Source organism: Myotis myotis, unplaced genomic scaffold (genome assembly GCF_014108235.1).
Source record: "Myotis myotis isolate mMyoMyo1 unplaced genomic scaffold, mMyoMyo1.p scaffold_m19_p_4, whole genome shotgun sequence".
NCBI classification, from domain to species: domain Eukaryota; kingdom Metazoa; phylum Chordata; class Mammalia; order Chiroptera; family Vespertilionidae; genus Myotis; species Myotis myotis.
In genome coordinates, this window is record NW_023416346.1 from 122,834,801 (window position 1) to 122,857,185 (window position 22,385).

The following is a 22,385-nucleotide window of genomic DNA, read 5'->3' on the forward strand; positions in this document are numbered from 1 at the left end:
ACTTCCAGTACAATAGCCTCTGCTGGGTTAGCCCAGTGGAGGGATGCACAAACCAGATAAGGGTTTTACCAGATTTAGTTATGATGTGGGGAAGAGGTTGTGTTTTGTATCTTTCCAGAAGGAGCAGCGCAGCCAATTTGGGTGCCAGAGCAATACGTGCATCAATCACCATAATGGACCCAGAGAAGCTCCTTGTCCCTTTGCTCAAAAGGCTGAGAGTTGCCCAGATGACAGCAATACAGAAAAGGAAGATGATGAAGGCTACACAAGGGACTGAGGTGCCAACATGGGGTCAGCTGAAGAAGTTAACAACTGAGGTCCAGCAGATGGTAGAAAAACAAGATGTGGAAGCTACTCCCTCAATCATGTTTCTGGATATGCTAGCATTGGTTAGCTGCCAGTCTTCTGCAAGGTCTTGTGCAGCCAAGTCCGAGGACTCTGAGTAAATCAGTAAAAGAAACTTCAATTTAGCAGAAACTCACTTATTGCTATTTTGCATTGGCATTGTTTTGTCATTCTTACTAGTTTTAAAATGTTAACACATTGGCATTGTTTTGTTAATAGCCACAGCTTTATGTTTAAGTTTTAAAATGTTAACATGTCTGTAGTTTGGGTTTTGCATTGGCATTGTTTTGTTATTGTTTTAATAGCCAGAGTTTTGTTCTTGATGCTTAAAAATAAAAAAAGGGTGAGATATAGGATGCAGCTATAGGGTTAAGCCATAGATTGACCTGTTGGCAAAGCCACAAACAAGTCCCAGCTTAGAGGTCACAGTCCTCTTAGTATAATTAGGCTTGACCTTATAACACTCTCTAGATCTTATCTGGGTAGCTAATGGGCTGTGGGAGGTGCAGCAAGTGCTGCCAAAACAAGTGAAACTCACAAGAACATTGTAACTATGGTAACCACTACCTTGTTTACCTCTGGCTATAAAATAAAGGCTCAGCTTGCCTCTGGATCTCTCTCTGTGGCCTCAGCCTGGCACAGGAAGATCCACCTAGACCAGGGGTGGACAAACTTTTTGACTTGAGGGCCACAATGGGTTCTTAAACTGGACCGGAGGGCCAGAACAAAAGCATGGATGGAGTGTTTGTGTGAACTAATATAAATTCAAAGTAAACATCATTACATAAAAGGGTACGGTTGTTTTTTTTTTTTAGTTTTATTCATTTCAAACAGGCCGGATCCGGCCCGCGGGCCGTAGTTTGCCCATGGCTGGGTCCAGCTTATTCTCTTTGTCTGTCATTTCTTCATCCATTCGCTGCCCTCACTCAGGCTTGTGAACCCTTGGCTGAGCTGGCTCTGCACAATTGGTCAATATTTTTATATAGTTAGAACCTAATCCAAAGCCCTATGTGGGCTTAATTCTGGAAAATAAGTCTTTTCTTAACTGTCTTGATGCTCAGAACCTTTCTAAAAATAGACACTTCCTAAAGTCTTTTGTTTGCATGATTATACACTGATGCTTAGATGTTCCAGTATCTAATATGGCCACAATAGTCTTGATAACCAAAGTCATTTTTTCCCCATCTTTAGAAACCCACCTAGGAACAACATAACTCAGCAGATTTCAAGCTGCTGTATGTCTGAATGAACATTCCCTTTTGTTTCATACCTGAATGCTGTACAGCTATTTTGGATTGTCTATTGTGTTTGCATATTGATGCTTTGATTCAAGTGACTTCTCATCTTATGGAATTGATTTGCATTGAACACAAACTGTAAATAAAAAGAAATGGCTGAGCCTGGCCAGCGTGGCTCAATGGTTGAGCATTGACCTATGAACCAGGAGGTCATGGTTTGATTCCCGTTCAGGGCACATGCCCAGGTTTCAGGTGCAATCCCCAGTGTGGGTTGTGCAGGAGGCAGCCGATCAATGATTCTCTCATCATTGATGTTTCTATCTCTCCCTCTCCCTCCCTCTCTGAAATCAATGAAAATATATTTAAAAAAATAAAAAGAAATGGCTGAAAAAGAAAAAAAAAAGTGGCATAAATGAAATCCAAATCTTTCATACATAGAATGTGGAGATGAATTTCAACTATTTCCATTGCATTGGGATTAGAAAGACAATGGCCAATAATTAAGAATTTAAACACCTGCCCCATTCCAGTCCATGCTAAGGGTTTACTTAAATTAAACCTGTTTAATTTCCTTCTGTTAAAGATAGCTTTTAAAAACATTTTTGAGTCTTCATATTCTCCAATGTGATGTTACACAATTGACCAAATGACCAAATCTCTCCTTAATATTTGCATATCAATGGCCTACTTTTTCTATTTTCATATTAAAGGTTTTTTTGAATTTTGCATTAGCATTTATTCATTTTCTTTATTTTTAATGTATTGATTGATTTTTAGAGATAGGAAGAGGGAGAGAGAGAGAGAAAGATATTTGTTGTTCCATCAATTTATGCATTCATTGGTTGATTCTTGTATGTGCCCTAACCTGGGGTGGAACCTGCAACCTTGGCCTTATGAGGACAACAGCTCTAACTGAGGTACCCGGGCAGGTCTATTTATTCATTTTTAAAGAATTCAAAGACAATCAGAGCTATTTGATTTTGTGCCATTCACCAACGTTTAGAAACAATAAAAAACACTCTAGTTTGGCCGTTGCTTAATGTTGCAAAAGTTAGGCATGAAAATAATTGCATTATGCATTGTATTAAATGAATATATTCTGCGGGGTTTTAAAGTTTTAGGCTCCGATTTCCAAATTATGATTTAAAAATACATCATGCCCTACATACTATGTTAAAGAGATCGTGGATGCAAAACCGACATACAGCTTTTGAAAGGGTTAGAGAAGGCCTGATACTTTTTTATTAAAACAAAAAGTTTAAAATCTGCTTATACTCAACCTCACAAGGAGGGATGGGATAATGTCTCTGGTTTTCCACATTTTGCTCGGAGATTCGTGGGCTGTTTTATGATTATTAGTAAGCCTGCTCTTAGGTGCACCTTCACCTGCACTACAGCTCAGAACAGGGCGAGGCGGGTGCAGGAGAGGAGACCCCAAAATGCACGATGCTCCCGAACACCCTAGGGTTAATGTAGTCCGCATTAGCTCAAGCCTGGGTTTGGAGGAACAACTTAATCCAGAATGTGGAACTGGAGGGTAATGCCTGGCAAAAGCTCTTGGGGTGTGTGTGGGGGGGGAGGGAGGGGGGAGTATCGCTGTTTTAAGGAATATGTTGCAACTCCTGAAGGAGTGGTTTTGTTCCAGCTGCTTTAAGGAGATGGTCTTTCCTTGCTCATAGAACTTGCTCGAGTTCCTAGGGAAGCGCCTGCCTATTGAGCGTGTGGCCAGGGGTGGGTGGTGGCCCAGAGTCCAAGGCGATGGTCCAGGATAGGAGAGCGAGTTCCCGGGAAGGAACTTGACGCGCAACCTGGGGTCCCAGTTAGGGTGCAGGGGCTGCGCCTGGCTTTTCTTTTCTTTCTTTCTTTTTTTTTTTTTTTTTTTTTTTTTTTGGCGGGAGAGCAGATGGTGGGAGGAAAATAAGGAAAAACTGCCCAGGGCTTTCCCGGGCTCGCAGTGTGTGCTCGCGCGGGCTCACAGCCGGGTCCCCAGCACTGGCCCCGCACGCGGCCGCGGTCAAAGGGCGTGCTCGCGGCAACCGCAGGGCACGCGGACCAGCGGGGGCGGGGCGCCAGTGGCGGTTGCGGGGCATGCGCGGCTCCGCGCGCGGCTTCTCAAACATGGCGGCAGCGGTGTGAAGATCTGTGGCTGCTCTCGGGGAATCGGTGACCAGTGTGATCGGAGTTTTGCTCCCTTTGCCTAAGAGACCCTAGGTATGTGGCTGTCCCCGGCCCCTTGAGGACCAGACAGGCGGAACCTCGGAGTCCGGTATCTGGCCGAGTCCGCGAGCGGGCGGGTGGCCGGGAGCCCTTCGCGGCGGGTCCCGCGCGCGGAACGCCCCCTCAAACGCCCCGCGGGGTCGGGCCTTAGCCGGGCCCTGCACCCCTGTCGCCCACTCTCGGCGGCCTCACCAGCCCCCCCATCCCGAGATTAGGGGTTCCCCTGCCCCACGTAGTGCCCTCAGCCTCAGTCGTGGCACCCCTCACACTCCCCCGGGGTCCGGTAGCCTGGCCGCTCCCCTCCGGCTGCCCCGGGTCCCAAGCGCGGACGGCACCTTCCCGAGCATCCTCTTGGGGTGCGTGGGGCCGGGTCGGGCCCCGGGAGCGCGGATGGGCAGCGGGGCTGACTTTGTGTGCTCGGGGCCGAAACTTGCCTGGTTGCCCTCTGGACTTGTGAGGTAACTTTTGGAGTTTGCGAGTGAAATGCCAGCTCGGAAGGATGCGCCAGTGGCGGAGCGCGGGTTTCGGTACTGATGCTAGGTGCCCGTCCGACTCGCGTAGGGGGCTCGTGGCGGCTGGTGTGTGGGGAAGGGAGGGGGTAGGGGGAGCGGAGGAGCTGGCGGGAGCGGAGGAGCTGGCGGGAGCGGAGGAGCTGGCGGGAGCGGAGGAGCTGGCGGGAGCGGAGGAGCTGGCGGGAGCGGAGGAGCAGGGGGGAGCGCCAGTGGCTTGTCTAGGGGGCTTGGAGCAGCCAGCTCTCAGATTACAGGGTAGGTAGCCGGGGTGGGTAGCGGCGTGCGCGGCTCCTGCTCTCCCAGCGTGACGGGTTAGGGACCTTCGCTACCTTGGTTTTGAGACAGCGTTTCTCCACCTCGTTAGTGCTGCATCCTAGAGTGACTCGCCAGAGGTAGAATGGTAGGTGAATTTATTAGGTTTTGCGCTTTGAGGTTCTTCGTTGCTTTGAGGGCTGAACTGTAATTGGGATCCTCCTTCCCCAGAATGTTTTGACAGCACAGGTATTTAGGTACAAGTTCCCATTTAAGGCTATTGATTTTTTTTTTTTTTAAAGAAAGGTTGTAAAACATTTGTCATTCATAGTAACGTGCGATTACAAGTGGAAATTGGCCTCTACTTTGAAGAAATAGATTAGCATTTATGACTTAACTGTAGGGTGACTTCGGGACATTTCTAGAAAGTGTATTGATAGGTTAGTAGAGGAAACTAAGGCAGAGAAAGTGAGTACTTCATTATGATCGCAGGATTTACAAAATTAAAGTTTTCTTTCCCCAAACCACTGCAGATACTCCTGCATTTTTAATGATCCCAGAACTATTTATAAATATTTCTGTTTTGAGGACAGAATATTATAAGATGCATAACATTTATGGAGTACAGCTTCCTATGACGAGCAAGTGTATAACAATAGTTCATAGACATATTTCATCAGTGCTTGGGGATGTTCTTCAATAAAGATAATTTTGCCTTCCTTGTTATTCTTTTCTTAATTACTCATTAAATGTATTTCCAAGGGTGATTGTTCTTTTATTCTGTTTGTGGTTTTGTATATTTAAGTGGGAGGGATGTGCAAAATAAGCTTTTGGAAGTTAGTCCAATTGGGATTTCAAGAAAGGAGTGAGTATATGAGCACTGACCCCAAGTTTTGTATTTGTTTGGCTGTAACTTTATCCATAATCTTCAAAATAGTATGATGGAATTAAAAAAAAACATAGTCAAACACCATTAAAATGACTGGAATTTTTGAGTATATTTCATATTTATCTCACAACCATATAAGCTTCTTAAAGGTATATACCTGTTTCCTAAGAGAATCTGATTTGTTTTGAAATCGATAGTTTGGAAAAAAAGATTAATGTAACTGAATACATTATAGGTGAGGATGCTTTAAAGCTAAGGGTGTCATAATATGTACAAAAAACCTTGGAGCCAGTCTTAAAGTGATATGAATTTTTCTCATGAGGTAGTTGGTCAGTCGTTTTGGTTTGCACGTCAATAAGCACATCTTTATTAAGTGCCTGTGCTGTCTGTATGGAGTTCAGTTCAATGTGCATTTACTAGTATTCAGAGGCTGCTATGTGTGCTGGTTTCTGGGTGTTTAAGGCTTCCCATCAGTATTTTATTCCTGAAAAGGTCAAGGTTATAGCTAAGAAAATTAATATGAATGTCTTTTTATTTCAAGGCAAATTCAGGGATTTTGGTTATAATTCTCTAAATGAAATTCTGGGTGTAGCAGAATTTTCTGACTTATATGATGTTAACTTTATGACTCTTTTGTTCTGATTCTATAGAAGTATACATTTTTATGAGAGATTGTTTTCTGAGTCAGATAACATTTAGGGGGAAAAAGGAATGACTGGTATACATTGAAATCAGAATGTGCTTTGGACATTGGGTATTTTTAATGCTAAAAAAACCCAAACAACTCTTTACTTCTATGACCAAGTAGTTTAGGCTGTTAACTAGATATTAACTGGCTGATCATTTAGAGCATTTTTTTCTAAGATGTTTCAGAAATCTCTCTGAGCTCAAAAATAACAAATAAGGGTTATGATGGTCAGCTATAAGCCAGATGTGGCTCTCATTTTCTTTTGGGTTTGTTCCTTTTTAGCTGCCTGCCTGTTCCTCCCAGATGCTTCCTATCACCCCTCTTCCTGCCCCTGTTCCCTTTGCTGTTGAAGTCTGTTTCCGCATCATTGAAATGGTCAGGGTAATCCTGCGCTGCCTCACTGAGAAATAATTGATGATATAGTAAAGTGCCTTGAAAACGCTGAGTAAATACCAAGTCTTTTGAATGAAAATGACGTAGTCCCTTGTTCCATTTAAGGAAGATCCAAGTCACAATTTTAGTTTGAACTCTTGTAGGGTAAAAGAGAGTAGAAGGAGGAGGAAAATTTCACTAGAATGTTTTATTGCCCCTCTCCTTGGGTTAATAGAAATCACTTGTAACTTTAGTAACTGGAACACTGGCAGATGCAAGGGATCTATCTGCTTTGCTTTTTTTTTTTTTTTTTTTTTTTTTTGCCAGGTAACAGGGTCTGTAACTTCTTTCCTCTCTATTTTCATTCCAGTTGTGAATGGAAATCTGGGGCCATCTCCTCTATTTGCTCCTCTCCCTGGGACTCTCATTGTTTCCTCATAGTCATTTCTAGTTTTTAGGATTTATAAGATATGAACAAAGTGAGCTCTGCCACAGCCATCTATGTTAGAGCCATGAGGCTATGGTGCAAATATTGGTCTGGCATTGCCAGGTGTTTTGTAGTTTGGAATGAGCAAATCAAGCACCCTTAAGAATTTTAGGAACATTTTTAATGTCTGAAAATTACTACACAATACCTTAGAATTTGAAGTGATTGTTGATTTCAGGAACCAAAAAAGTGGAAATTTTGAAGATAGCAAATGTTGGTGATTTAGAAAGAAAAGTTTATTCTTCCTTGGCTTGGAGTCTTACTATTTATGATCCTTTTACCTTGGGGAAATAGATGAAAGAAACCACTGCTGTTTATCTTAGATTAAAATGGGTTGGCATAATTTAGTGGTTGAGTTTTCCAGGCTCTAACTTTGGTTATTCTAAGCATAGAAATGGCTTTATTGTAGTGATAACATCTCATTTTTAAAAAGATAGTAGAGATGGTGATTCTGAAAGCTGGGTAAGTTGAGAATATTTCAGAAACTAGGATTTGAAATGTGCGTATGTTCTTTGGTTTTCATGAGTAAGGCATTTTTGCTTATTTTGTGTTTATGTTGTCTAATATAACTAAACCTTACCCACCTTAGAAATAATAATACTAGTGTTTTTTGTGATAAGTGATTTCTACTAAACATGTATCCCTAAGTCTTCTTCTTACTTTCATTTTTTGGGCATGTGATGGAAATGTTTTAATGTAAGAAACAGGGATATTTTACTGGGTTTAAAGCAAAAGATTTGAGGTTCCTATTAGCAGTTTATATGATGGTGCTGTTAACTTAATTTCATACTCATCTGACCTAGGCTAGATGAATTCCTTATTTAACCAGGGAGTTAAAAGAAAAAAAGAATAAGCTTAGTACGAGTAAAGAGCTGGGAAACACTTGAAAATGGAGAGCATTTGATTACCTACTACTTGTGATGTGCGTTTATGGCTGTGGCTCTGCCCCTTCCTAAGTTTATAGGAGCAAATTGTTGTAATAGCGGAAAGAGCATGCCCACCTTTTGTGGTAACATGCCATTGTAAACTTCAGAAGGGACAGATATATTGCAATTCTAGGGCATACCTTGAAGATGCTTTCTTTTCTCAAGGAAAGGCTGATGAAGCTCTCTTTGCTTCTTGTCTTTAGAATACGTATTTGATTTATCTTAACCTCTGTTTTTCCAGACACAAACAGCTTCATTTGCTTAGTCTCTTAAGCACATGTATTGACAAGGTTATTTAAAAACAAAACAAAACATGTGGTCACTTTTCCCACCTTCCATCATTTTTAGCTGGTTTAAGATTTTGATTATATATTTAGTTTTAAAGTAAGCCGTGAGTGAAACAGCTGTTTCTTCTCCAGTTCTCTGGCCTCTGAATACAGTTGTAAACATGTGCCCTTTGCTGTGAAATTGGTCCTTTTATTCTTTTGATAGATTTAAAGTATTATTTGGAGTATGTTTCAATACACTTTCAAGTTATTTGAAATGTAATGATCAGTATTATCTTTATTTTTTATTAACTTGGTAGAGTTTAAGAAATCTGTTCAAATAAACACATTGTCTTTGATGGTTATTAAAAGAAAATATAGTACTCAATAAGCACATTTATATATTGCTTGGTTTAGACTAGAAACCCTGATCTGAGATTTTTTGAGGTTGTAGAAATATTTAAGTGGGTAATTTACTGACACACCTGCCTCATGTTTGAAGCATTGTCAGGGATGTTTAGTTTTCTGGTCACTTCAGATTGTGTTTTATTGCATGCTTTTCTGCAGTCTGTTGTCTAGCAGGAATTTTTGTTGTCATAATTTCCATTATTTCTTGTAGGGCTGGTGTTAGAAATCATAAATCTAGACTGCTGTGATAATAGGGGACAGGCTGTAACTTGACCCAGTTCTTTTGTCAAAATGTCACATGGAGAACTGCCTGTAGTAAATTGACATGCTCTGCTATTAAGTCCAGTCTTCTGCAAATGTTAGTGGGCAGCAGATCCTTGGACAAACAGCCTGCGGCTGTGCTTTAAAACTTTAGGAATTGACAATAATAAACATGGATTTTGGCAACCCTTAATGTATCTTTCATTGATCTGTTTTCTGATATAACATACTTCTTAACTAAATGAATAGCTTTCACATAAATTATTTTAAAATTGTAGGTATTAATTATTTTAACTTGTAGGCTACCATTGTTAGATAAATTAAAAATTCTTCAAAATAGTTTTTTCCCCCCTTGGGCTTGACACAGAAAAAGATTAATTTCTAATTTGTTGTAGTCAATTTCAGTAAAGCATAATTAAAATTGTTCCTCTAGAAACCTTAGTTTCTCCAGAAGGCTTGATTTGATAAATGCTACCAAAAATCTTCATTCTTAATATTGATTATACACAACTCAGGGATGAAAATTTATTTTTAAAGGCAATCACAACATTAAAGTTTAGTTGTTTTCTCATTATGTTTATACATATATCAGAAAATGGGAATTTTACAAATATATTTTTATTCAATTCAGAGAGGAAGGGGGAGAGAGAGATAGCAACATCAATGATAAGAGGGAATCATTGATTGGCTTTCCTCTGCATGCCCCGCACTGGGATTGAACCTGCAATCCCAGCATGTGCCCTGAGCCGGAGTCAAATTGTGACCTCCTGGTTCATAGGTCAGTGCTCAACCACTGAGCCACACCAGCCTGGCAGAAAATGGGAAATTTGATTATTTACTTGAATGGATTAAGTAGTTACTTGTGAAATCTTAAAGTGATGAATCATGCCCAATTTAACAAATTATATATGGCTGTACAATGGATATATATACTTTTCTGTCCTTTATTAGGATAACCACCATTACCAGAAGCAAATTTTAGTTAAAACAGCCAGCTAAAGGTAGGACAACCAGGGAATAACACATGCCTAAGGCTCAGAGAGGAGAGGTGTCAGGAATGAGGGGTGACCTATCACAGAGGGCTCCTGAAGTGTCAAGGGGATTGACACCAAAATGGGTGCTGATAATCTGGGAAGTAATTGAAGCCTTGGAAGCAGATATAGGCGAAGAGGGAAGGTAGAGGCCAGATTGCAGAAAGTGAGGTATCACAGCAACTCTTTGTATTATGGGTGTTATCATATTTATTACCAAAATCCTGGTGACCATCAGGAAACAGTTAGTCTGGTAAATATATAATATAATCGAGAGTCTTTTCTACAGCAATAAAAATTGATGTTATCTCAATTTAAGGTCACTTTACTTTTTCAAATATGTGGGTTTTAATATCTGCAAAATGGGAGGCTCAGTGAATAAGTCTAATACTTAATGTTTAAGTTTGGACATTATTCCCACTTATGGGACTTCTGTCTGAGAAATATAGCAGCAAACCTTGCTGTTAGTATGGGAACACATTTATTTCTTTTTCAGCTCAACATCTGCGTTTAGTTTATTTTTATGTTCTCTCAGGTTGATTTGCTGTAATTTCATCTATTTTATAACATCTGAAATACAAAAGGCCCTGGGAAATTTCTTGCTTGTCAAACTTGTTTTCGTTTCTGTTCTTGTCATCCTTATTGACTCTTCAGGTAGTAGTCTCTAATTAGAGACTCAAGGTATATTACCTTATTTTCAAAACAAAACAAAAAAGGGAAGGAAAAACAAAAACCTCAAACAAGCAAATAATGGAAGGATTCTGTATTCTTAGAATTATAGACTCATTAACTTTAGTCCTTTAAAACGGTCTTTCTAAAAAAACACTAGAATTTTCTCTAGAATCAGATAGGTGCAACTAGGAATTTTAGGTTTAATGGTTCCACTATTAATTTACTGTTTACATTGTTTAATTGTATTGAGAAAATGGTTTAAAACAATGCATGACTTTTCAAACCATTAAAAAATTTATCTTTGTTGTTGAAAGTATTATAGATGTCTCCTTCTCTCCCCCCTCCATTACCCCCTTCACCCACTCCTGATCCCCCAGGCCTTCACTGCTCTATTGACTGAGGAATCTCAGAGGGAAGGGGGAAGGGGAAGCGGGAAGATATTAACCAAAAAATTTATATGCATATATGCATAACCCATGGATAAAGCATTTTTAGCTCAAATCTATGACAAGATACAGTAAGCAAAACAAATGATTTTTTTGGTAAAAGATTCCAGGTTATCTATGCTTGGTTAAAGCCTGCTAGATTTAGTGTAACTGCCCTTTTGGTAAATTAAATTTAAATGTCAGGCATTATAAAAGAGTACTAACCTAAGACCCTGGGGGGCTTACCAGTATTTATATTTGAGTGCTTTTTTTACAGAGAGGAAGGGAGAGAGAGAGAGTTAGAAACATCGATGAGAGAGAAACATCGATCAGCTGCCTCCTGCACATACATCTCCTACTGGGGATATGCCCGCAACCCAGGTACATGCCCTTGACCGGAATCGAACCTGGGACCTTTCAGTCCGCAGGCCGACGCTCTATCCACTGAGCCAAACCGGTTTCTTGAGTGCTTTTTTTAAAATGCAGTGAAGTTGCTCCTTATATGCATTTAGCGAAGCAACTTCCCTTTATGGTGGTAAAAACAAAACAAAGCTTTTAATTTTTTTTTCACCAAAAATTTCTCTGCTATGTAACATTGAACATTATTTTGGGGGCTTTATTTGAGACTTAAAGTGCTGAAACAGCTCAAAGTATGTTGAGAACAAAGTTAAGCTTTTCTACAGTTTCCCCTGGGGCTTCACTTTACACGAACTTTTAAAAAGGCATTTATTATTTTCCAATTCTCATTTTAGCTAGAAATGTTGGCTTTATAAATTTATAACATAGGCAGAATTTCATTTGAAGATTATGACATATGAAATATGGAAAATTTATATTTGAGTGGTTCTCCCTGACTGGTGCTCCTAAGTGATTAGAGCAGGGGTGGGTAAACTTTTTGACTTGAGGGCCACAATGGGTTCTTAAACTGGACCGGAGGGCCGGAACAAAAGCATGGATGGAGTGTTTGTGTGAACTAATATAAATTCAAAGTAAACATCATTACATAAAAGGGTACGGTCTTTTTTTAGTTTTATTCATTTCAAACGGGCCAGATCCGTAGTTTGCCCACGGCTGGATTAGAGTGTCAGCTCTCACACCAAAAGGAGGAGAGGTTGAGGGTTTGATTACTGGTTAGGGGCATGTGCCTGGGTTGCAAGTTCCATCCCTGCCCCTGGTTGGGGAGTGTGAGGGAGGCAACTAATCGATGTGTCTCTCTCACATCGATGTTTCTTTCCCACTCTCTCTAAACACACACACACACACACACACACACACACACACACACACACACAGAAAACCAAAAATCAATGGGAAAAAAAATATCCTCAGGTGAGAATTAAAAACAAAAAAAGAGTGGTTTAAATGTGTATTATATATGGATTTACATATGTGATTTTTAAAAATTGAAAGGATATATACTAGATGGTTAACAGCAGGTATTACTGTTTGATGGTGGGATTACAGAAGGTCCCCCCTCCCCCACCCGTTTTACTTAACTGTATTTTGACTTTTGGGGGGTGATGAATATGTAAAAAAGAAGAAAAAAAAACATTCTAGTTACTAGGGATTCACAAAGGCTTCTTTGGTTCATAAAGGGCCAAAATCTATTTTCAGTACTCACCAACCCTAAAAGAATTATATTCGTGAATAATTATACCTCAAAGTCACAGGATGATGATAAGTTTTTTTGAGCTTTTGCTAGAATACATAAACTTTCTGGTAATGCTGGTTAGTAGATGGCGGTTGCTTTCTTTGGTAACTACATGTCTGGGCAATATATATATATTTATATATATACTAGAGGCCCGGTGCACAAAAATTTGTGACTGGGAGGGGGGGGAGGCGGGGGTCCCTCAGCCCGGCCTGTGCCCTCTTGCAGTCTGGGACCCCTCGGGAGCTAACCACCTGCTGGCTTAGGCCTGCTCCCGGGTGGCAGAGGGCAGGCCTAATTCCTAGGTGCAGCCCCTGGTCGGGCTCAGAGCAGGGCCGATTGGGGAGTTGGGGCGCCACCCCCTGTCATGCACAGAGCAGGGCGGATTGGGAGGTTGCAATGCCACCCTCAGTCACGCTCAGGGTAGGGCCTATTGGGGGGTTGGGGCACCGCCCCTGTCACACTCAAGGCAGGGTCGATTGGGAGGTTGCGGCACTACCCCCTGTCACGCACAGAGCAGGGCCAATCAGGGGGTTGGGGCGCTGCCCCTTGTCACACACAGAGCAGGGTTGATCAGGGGGTTGGGGAGCTCCCCCCTGTCACTCACAGAGCAGGGCCCATCAGGGGGTTGAGGAGCTCCCCCCTGTCACTCACAGAGTAGGACCAATAGGGGAGTTTGGGCACTGCCCCTGTCACACACACAGCAGGGCCGATCAGGGGGTTGGGGCGCCGCCCTCTATCACCCACAGAGCAGGGCCGATCAGGGGGTTGGGGCGCCACCACTGTCACACTCAGAGCAGGGCCGATGGGGAGGTTATGGCTCTACCCCATCACACACAGAGCAGGGCCCGTGGGGGGGGCGGGGCGGTGTTGGGGCGCCGCCCTGTATCACCCACAGAGCAGGGCCGATCAGGGGATTGGGGCGCCTTCCCTGTCAGGAACAGAGCAGGGCCGATAGGGAGGTTGTGGCCCCACCCCATCACACACAGAGCCGCAGGGCGATCAGGGGGTTTGGGCGATGCCCTGTCACGCTGATCCCGTTGCCTGGAGGCCTCGCGGCTCTGCTGATCCCGGTGCTGGGAGGCATATTACCCTTTTAGTATATAGGGTAGAGGCCTGGTGCATGGGTGGGGGCTGGCTGGTTTGCCCTGAAGGGTGTCCTGGATCAGGGTAGGGGTCCCCACTGGGGTGCCTGGCCAGCCTGGATGAGGGGATGATGGCTGTTTGCAGTTGGTCACACACCCTTCAGGGTGGGGGTCCCCACTGGGGTGCCTGGCCAGTCTGGGTGAGGGGCTGAGGGCTGTTTTCAGGCTGGGACTGAAGCTCCCAACTGCTCTTTTTTTTCTTTTTTTTAATTCTGGGCCAGCTTTAGCTCTGGCTCCAGCTCTGAGGCCTCTGCTGCTGAAAGAAGGTATCTGGTTTGTTTAGGTTCTGTAATCGAAACAATGTATAACTCCAGCTCTGAGATCCCAGCTCGCTGAAAGCTGGTTTCTGGGGTTTTGTTTAGCTTCTATATTTGTTACAATGTTTCTTAAACTGCAGGCTCAGAGGCCAGCAAGGCAGGTGGGGAACGTTGGAGTCCTCCATCACTGAAGCAAGCAAGCCTCATGTTAGTTTCAAGCTGCCTGGCTGCCGGCCGACATCTTGGCTGGCAGTTAATTTGCATATCTCGCTGATTAGCCAATGGGAAGGGTAGCGGTCGTACGCCAATTACCATGTTTCTCTTTTATTAGATAGGATATAAATATATATACATACATATATATATATATATTACTGCTTAATTTAAGAGTTACTTAAACTTAGCATTTCTGTTTTTTTAAATCTTTCTTTGTTGAGAGATTACAGATGTCTCCCCCCCACCCCCGCTTTTTACCTATTCCCTCCCACCTCCCAGTTCCCACCCCATCCAAGGCTTTCATCACCCTATTATCTGTGCCCATGGACAATGCATATATACATATAAATTCTTTGGTTAATTGCTTCCTGCCCACTCTCCCCCCTTCCCTCTGAGATTCATCAGTCTGTTCCATGTTTTCATACCTCTGGTTCTATTTTATTGTGTTCATTAGATTCCACATATAAATGAGATCATGTGATATTTGTCTTTCTTTGACTAGCTTTTTTGCTTAGATAATCATCTCCAGATCCACCCATCTTATCTCAAAAGGTAAGAGGGCCTTCTTTTTTATAGCTGTATAGTATTCCATGTGTAAATGCACAACTTTTTTTTTTTAGATCTATTTATCTAAATGTATTGGGATAACATTGGTTAATAATATTACATAGATTTGAAGTGTACAACATTATATTACAATGTCTATATGCTCAGTGGTGTGCTCACCACCCAAAATCTAGTTTACTTCTGTTACCATATATTTGAAGCATTTATTTCTTTAAACATCTTTTTGGTCCATACTTTAAAAAAGTAATTAGCCCTAGCTGGTTTGGCTCAGTTTGTAGAACGTTGGCCTGCAGACTAAAGGTCCCAGGTTCGATTCTAGCCAAGGGCACATGCATGTGTTGTAGGCTCGATCCCCAATAGGGGGCATGCAGGAGGTAGCCAATCAATGATTCTCTCTCATTACTGATGTTTCTATCTCTCTCTCCCTCTCCTTTCCTCTCTGAAATCAATAAAAACATTTTAAATAAAGTAAGTAATGGTCAGGAATCAAAGTAGGAATATAGTTTCATTTTACAACATAATTTAAGGGCTAATGCTGAAACTCACTCTTCTCAGGGAATTTTAATTAGGACAGATGGGGTATGATAGAAAACAATCTTTGAGTTTCCACTTATTCAGCACCTATGGTAGGTCCTTTACCTATATACTATCTTGCTTTAATTTTCATGACTATATTATGAAGTTTAGATGGTATTAGTTTTCATTTATATATGGGAAAACCAAGACTCAGAGAGATGAAATAATTTGTAACGGCTTTAAGCACTTGAAATAATATTTATATGTAATTGATATAGTCACCAGTAATTATCACAGTATAATTTTTTTCTTTAAGAATATGTATAATTTGTTAAGTGTGATAGACCAGCTTTGCATATATAGGGCTTCTTCATAATATAAGAACATATAGGGATTATTAAACTTTCAGGGCACTCCCTCCCCCCTTGAAAATAACTTTCTGTGATTATTTAATAGATACCATTGTAAAGAGTTCAAATAATACATCCTATCTAATAAAAGAGAAACATGGTAATTAGCGTACGACCGTTACCTTTCCCATTGGCTAATTAGGGAGATATGCAAATTAACTGCCAGCCAAGATGTCGTCTGGCAGCCAGGCAGCTTGAAACTAACATGAGGCTTGCTTGCTTCAGTGACGGAGGACTCCAACATTCCCCGCCTACTGCTGCCGGCCTCTGAGCCTGCAGTTTGAAACATTGTAACAAATATAGAAGCTAAACAAAACCCCAGAAACCAGCTTTCAGCGAGCTGGGATCTCAGAGCTGGAGTTATACATTGTTTCGATTACAGAACCTAAACAAACCAGATACCTTCTTTCAGCAGCAGAGGCCTCAGAGCTGGAGCCAGAGCTAAAGCTGGCCCAGAATAAAAATAAAAGAAAAAAAGGAGCAGTTGGGAGCTTCAGTCACCTGTCAGCCTGAAAACAGCCCTCAGCCCCTCACCCAGACTGGCCAGGCACCCCAGTGGGGACCCCCACCCTGAAGGGTGTGTGACCAGCTGCAAACAGCCATCATCCCCTCATCCAGGCTGGCCAGGCACCCAGTGGGGACCCCCACCCTGATCCAGGGCACCCTTCAGGGCAAACCAGCCAGCCCCACCCATGCACCAGGCCTCTACCCTGTATAGTAAAAGGGTAATATGCCTCCCATCACCGGGATCAGCGGAGCTGAGAGGCCTCCCGGCACTGGGATCAGCGTGACAGGGGGCAGCACCCAAACCCCCTGATCTCCCTGCGGCTCTGTGTGTGACAGGGGGCGGGGCCACAACCTCCCTATCGGCCCTGCTCTGTTCGTGACAGGGGAAGGCACCCCAACCCCATGATGGGCCCTGCTCTGTGCCTGAGATGGGGGAGCTCCCCAACCCCCTGATCGCCCTGTGGCTCTGTGTGTGACAGGGTGTGGCGCCCCAATCTCCCCCCCCCCCACGGGCCCTGCTCTGTGTGTGACGGAGTAGAGCCATAACCTCCCCATCGGCCCTGTCCTGAGTGTGAGAGTGGCGGCGCCCCAACCCCCTGATTGGCCCTGCTCTGTGCCTGATACGGGGAGCTCCCCAACCCCCTGATCGCCCTGCGGCTCTGTGTGTGACAGGCTGCAGTGCCCCAACCTCCTGATCGGCCCTGCTCTGTGGGTGACAGGGTGTGGGGCCCCAACCCTCCCCCCCCCGACACGGGCCCTGCTCTGTGTGTGACGGGGTAGTGCCATAACCTCCCCATCGGCCCTGCCCTGAGTGTGAGAGTGGCGGTGCCCCAACCCCCTGATCGGCCCTGCTCTGTGGGTGATACAGGGTGGTGCCCCAACACCCCCCCCCCACGGGCCCTGCTCTGTGTGTGACAGGGTAGAACCATAACCTCCCCATTGGCCCTGCCCTGAGTGTGACAGTGGCGGCGCCCCAACCCCCTGATCGGCCCTGCTCTGTGGGTGACAGGGGGCGGTGCCCCAACTCCCCTATTGGCCCTACTCTGTGAGTGACAGGGGAGAGCTCCCCAACTCCCTGATGGGCCCTGCTCTGTGTGTTACAGGGTACGGAGCCCCAACCCCCTGATGTGCCCTGCTCTGTCCGTGACGGGGTGGCGCCACAACCTCCCTATGGACCCTGCCTTGAGTGTGACAGGGGGCGGTGCCCCAACCCCCCAATCGGCCCTACCCTGAGCGTGACTGAGGGTGGCATCACAACCTCCTGATCCGCCCTGCTCTGTGCATGACAGGGGGCGGCGCCCCAACTCCCCAATCGGCCCTTCTCTGAGCCCGACCAGGGGCTGCACCTAGGGATTGGGCCTGCCCTCTGCCACCCGGGAGCAGGCCTAAGCCAGCAGGTCGTTATCTCCCGAGGGGTCCCAGACTGCGAGAGGGCACAGGCCGGGCTGAGGGACCCCCGCCCCCCCCCCCCCCGAGTGCACAAATTTTTGTGCACCCGGCCTCTAGTAAAAATATAAAGAAGACAATAAAGGTCACCTAAAATCTTACCACCTGTGGTGCAAAAAATAAGGATCACCAAAATAGTTTTGTATTACATTATGCAAACTTACACACAATTTTTTACATATAGGATTATATCACACAGGAGATATTTATAAGATACCATCTCTCTTACCCCCTTCCAGTTAGTATATACACCACCATCTTTACCATCCCAGGTAAGTCTTATTCACAGGCTAGCTTGTGTCCTTTGTTTCTCTCCATACTTAAGAAATCTTTTAGTCATATAATTGTATTCAAACCTATATATGCACTTAACATTGAATTTTAGTCACTATTAGTTACTATTAGTGAACATTTGAGTACTTTTAAGTGTAATGCTTTGTACTAGCTTTGGGAGAGATACAAGGGAGTAATGTGTGGCCTGTGTTCTCAATTACTTTATAACCTGTGAGGAGAGGTGAACAGGTAAATAGCTTGTATTATATAAGACTTGTTTTGATATCTGCTGTTGGGTAGAAATGTCGGGTAGAAACAGCCTGGGAAGCCCTGCAGGGGAACTCCCAGAGGACAGAGGCCTTGCCTTTTTTATTCTTGTATGCATAAACCCTTGATAAATGTGATTATGTCCAGAGTCTGTAAATAAATATCTGTAAATAAAATCATGTGTTTTGTTCATATGCTTATTTCTGACTAGGTGGACCTGTTGGAGAGCAAGGACAGTGTTTTATTTATCTTTGTTGTAGAGTAAATGTCATATTGAGGACATGCAGGAAAAGTTTGGATTAATGAATTAGTGGCTTCAAAATACACATGCCTTCTAACAAGTAATTATCTTGTTAAACTTGACTCTTGCTTGCAGTTCTTACAAGTTTCACCAACACAGTCATGATTGTTTCACCTCTCCATAAAATACGCATAAGTGGGTTTTTGGGGTAGGCCTCAGTTTGAATCCCAACTCTACTAACTTACCATCTGCTTTTTAAAATTATTTAACAATAAAATCCACCCTTTTAAAGTGCACAGTTCAGTGTATCCATCACCACTATCTAATTCTAAAATACTCCATCACCTCAAAAAAGAAATCCCTTACCCACAGCCATACCTGTTAGCAATCACTCCCTACTCCCTGTTCCCATGCCTTTAGCAACTACTAACTCTATAACCAGTTTCTAATAATAATATGACCCTTTAGAAGTATGCTAAAAGGTATTAATTGATTTTTCTCCTTGTAGGAAAGAACACCAGAAAGGGATACTATGGGGCGAACAGCTGGTAGAGGTAAAATTTACTTACCTAAAAATGATAATATTGGTTTGTTACTCATTTGGAATGAGTATCTTCTGGTAGACTGAACGTTTGTAAAATCCTTTTAAAAATAAAAGTTAAGCGAGATGTTAGGTGCTTAGAATTGGAATTTTAGAACTGAAGAGCTATTAACAATAATTTTGTTATCTCTTCTGAATTTTATAAATGAGAAAACTGACACTGAGGGAGGTTAAGTGAACAGGTCATACAACAATCTGTGACAATGCTAAAATCAGAATCTAAATCTTCTAACTCGAATATGAGAGATTAAAAAATACTTCATCCTGACTTACTCTAATGAGAAGGCTGCTCACTGTACTGTGAATATGCACTCTGTTTTGAGTTGTGCTTTCTTTTCCATAATACATACTTCACACCTTTGCTATCCTAAATCCTGTTTTTCTTTCAAGACTCAGTTCAAGTTCTTTGTCTCCCATGACTTTTTCCCTGGCTGAATACTGAATGTTATCCTCTGCTGTTCACAATTTTATCAAGTGTACTAGTTTACTGTAGTCTTTGTAACTAGATTTTAGCTTCTCTAGAACAGGAATCATGCCTTTAGTTTTACTTTCTTATTAGAAAATCTTAAGGAGAACTATTTAGTAAATATAAATACGTACCTTCTTTTTACTAGCCAAATTATTTAAATAGAAAGCATTCCATCTACTTTGTTCATGTCCTGATTCAAACAGACACATCTACACTAATAAAAGAGAAAAATGGTAATTGGTGTACGGCGCTACCCTTTTCATTGGCTAATCAGGGCTATATGCAGATTAACTGCCAACTAAGATTGGCAGTTAACTGCCAATTAAGATTGGCAGTTAACTGCCAACAAGATGGCGGCTAATTTGCATATGTACGCACAATGCAGGGAGGCGAAAGGGAAAGCAGGAAGAAGCCCCCTGCCACTGACAGTGATCGGAAACCCAGGGGGGAGCTAAGAGGTGGGGGGCAGGGCCTTTGATCGGAGAATCAGGTGCCTTTGCCGCCCTGGCCAGTGATAGCAGGAAGTAGGGGTGGAGCCAGCGATGGGAGCTGGGCACGGTCGAAGCTGGCAGTCCCGGGAGCTAGGGGTCCCTTGCCTGGGCCTAAAGCGAAGCCCACGATCGCGGCGCCCCCCGCTGCCACTGCGGGTCCCCGCTGCCCGGGCCGGACGCCTCAGCCAGAGGCGTTAGGCCTGGGCAGGGGCGGAGCCTGCAACCGCGGGGAGCTGGGGGTCCCCTGCCCAGGCCTGACACCTCTGCCGGAGGCCTCAGGCCTGGTCAAGGGGCCGATCCGGTGATTGGTGATCGGAGGGTGATGAGGGTCAACTCCTCTGGCCGAGGCATCAGGCCTGGGCGGGGGGCGGAGCCGGGGACTGGGGGGATATGATGGTCCCCTTGCCCAGGCCTGAAGCCTGGGTCAGAGGCGTCAGGCTTGGGCGGGGGGTGGTGTAAGCGATCAGAGGGAGATGGGGGTCCCCTGGCCAGGCATGATTCCTGGGCCAGAGGCATCAGGCCTGGGCGGGGGCCAGAGCCAGTGATCGGGGGGAGATGGGGGTCCCCTGTCTAAGCCTGACACCTCTGGTGGAGGCGTCAGGCCTGGGCAAGGGGCCGATCAGGCGATCGGAGGGTGATGGGGGTCAACGCCTGAGGGCTCCCAGTATGCGAGAGGGGGCAGGCTGGGCTGAGGGACACTCCCCCCCCCCCACACACACCCAGTGCACGAATTTCGTGCACCGGGCCCCTAGTTTAAAATAATTAAGACTATTGGGGAAATATGAACAGACTTCTTATTTGATATTAATGAATTATGCATGAATTTTTAGCATAATAATAATATAATGATAGAATTTTAAAATTATATATCTTTAAGACATATACTGTAATATATGTGGACAGAATAATATAATATCTTAGATTTGGTGAAGTCATAAGTTCCAGCACTGTTTGAGCTCCTCAGTTTGTTACAAAATTCTGCCTAACCTATTGAATTATATTACATTCTAGCTTTCTTGTTATGTTTTCAACTGTCAAAAATATCCACTTTATTTCTAAGGCACATTAATTTGAATATTGTAAGGATCAGCTCAACTGGTTTTGGTTTATTTATTCATTCATTTTTCAAATCCTTGAGGGTGTTATTGCCTGCCAGGTCCTATTCTAGGCACTGAGACTATAGCAGTGAATAAAACAGACAAAATTAAATAAATCCCTGCACTTTTGGAGCTTACATTTGAGTGAGGCATAAAATGAAACAAAATAAATGAGCAAATTTTAAGGTATACAGCATGTGAGAAAATGAAGTCCTGTGCAAAAAATGAGAACATTAATTATAAAATTAAAACTGGTTCCTATCAGAAAATAGTTTTATAGTTTTTCTAAGTGTTCTTTCAGACTATTGCTATAGTCTTTAGGTATTGCTTACTATTTTATTTATTTTTTTTAGATTCAATGAATGTGAAGAAGGAGAGTCAAGAGAAAACTTCTCAATCGGACACATCTACACAAGGTGGTAGGTTTTAAAGTACTTCAGTGCAACATATTTTTTCCTCAGTCAGTGTTAATATGAACTCTTATTGCTTTTATATAGTCTCTGTACAGCAAACTCCTGTAAATATAAAATCTAAGTGATAAGAAAGGTCAGGAAATAATTTTTATTTTGAAAATTTTACTTTGGTTTTACTTAGAGATAAATTGGTATGGCATTACATAAAAAAATAACCATGTATTTCAATGCAAATTTTGAAAAATTAAAGATACCTAGTTATTAATTACCATGTATTACCAATTTTAAAATAACTTGATTATGAATAAAAAAACCTAACATTAGAATCAATGTGAAAGTCCGTTTTTGATGGTCAAAAGATAGTTGATAAAAGTAGGTAAAAGCTTAGGCATTGATAGGTCAGACAGACCTCTTCTAGAAATCCTGGCCTCATCCTTTTTTTGTTTTTAAATCCTCATCTGAGGATATGTTTTTATTGATTTTAGAGGGAGGAAGAGAGAGAGAGAGAAAGAGAGAAACATCGATTGATGAGAGAAACATCGATTGATTGCCTCCTGTATGTGACCTGATTGGAGATTGAATCTGCAAGCGAGGTATGTGCCCTGACTGGGAATTGAACCCCAACCTTTTGGTGTATGGGATGATGCTCCAATCAACTGAGCCACCGGGCCAGGGCTGGCCTCAGTCTTTATTGGCCTCGTGACATTGGGCAAATTACTCAACATTCTTTGTCTGTTTTTTTTTCTCAGTAGCACATGGATACTACTACTTACCTCATAGGGTTATTGGAATTTAAATTTGAAAAATAAATGTAAAGTACCTAGTATAA

General features: G+C 43.0%; 1 protein-coding gene across 14 annotated transcripts in view; it reads left to right on the forward strand.

The window, feature by feature from the left end:
- The first annotated feature begins 3,673 nt into the window (after positions 1-3,673).
- Positions 3,674-22,385, forward strand: part of SCML2 (Scm polycomb group protein like 2) — a 112,427-nt gene continuing 93,715 nt past the window's right edge. For 5 of the 14 annotated variants that reach the window (XM_036305648.1, XM_036305655.1, XM_036305658.1 and 2 more), the window contains exons 1-3: positions 3,683-3,794; positions 18,994-19,039; positions 21,497-21,562. In XM_036305648.1, coding sequence (XP_036161541.1) covers positions 19,018-19,039; positions 21,497-21,562 — 88 coding nt within the window. In that variant the 5' untranslated portion in view covers positions 3,683-3,794; positions 18,994-19,017. Of the gene's footprint in view, positions 3,795-14,758; positions 14,811-17,879; positions 17,977-18,462; positions 18,586-18,993; positions 19,040-21,495; positions 21,563-22,385 lie in introns of those variants that run through there. The other 9 variants (XM_036305652.1, XM_036305650.1, XM_036305651.1 and 6 more) reach the window with 9 other exon arrangements.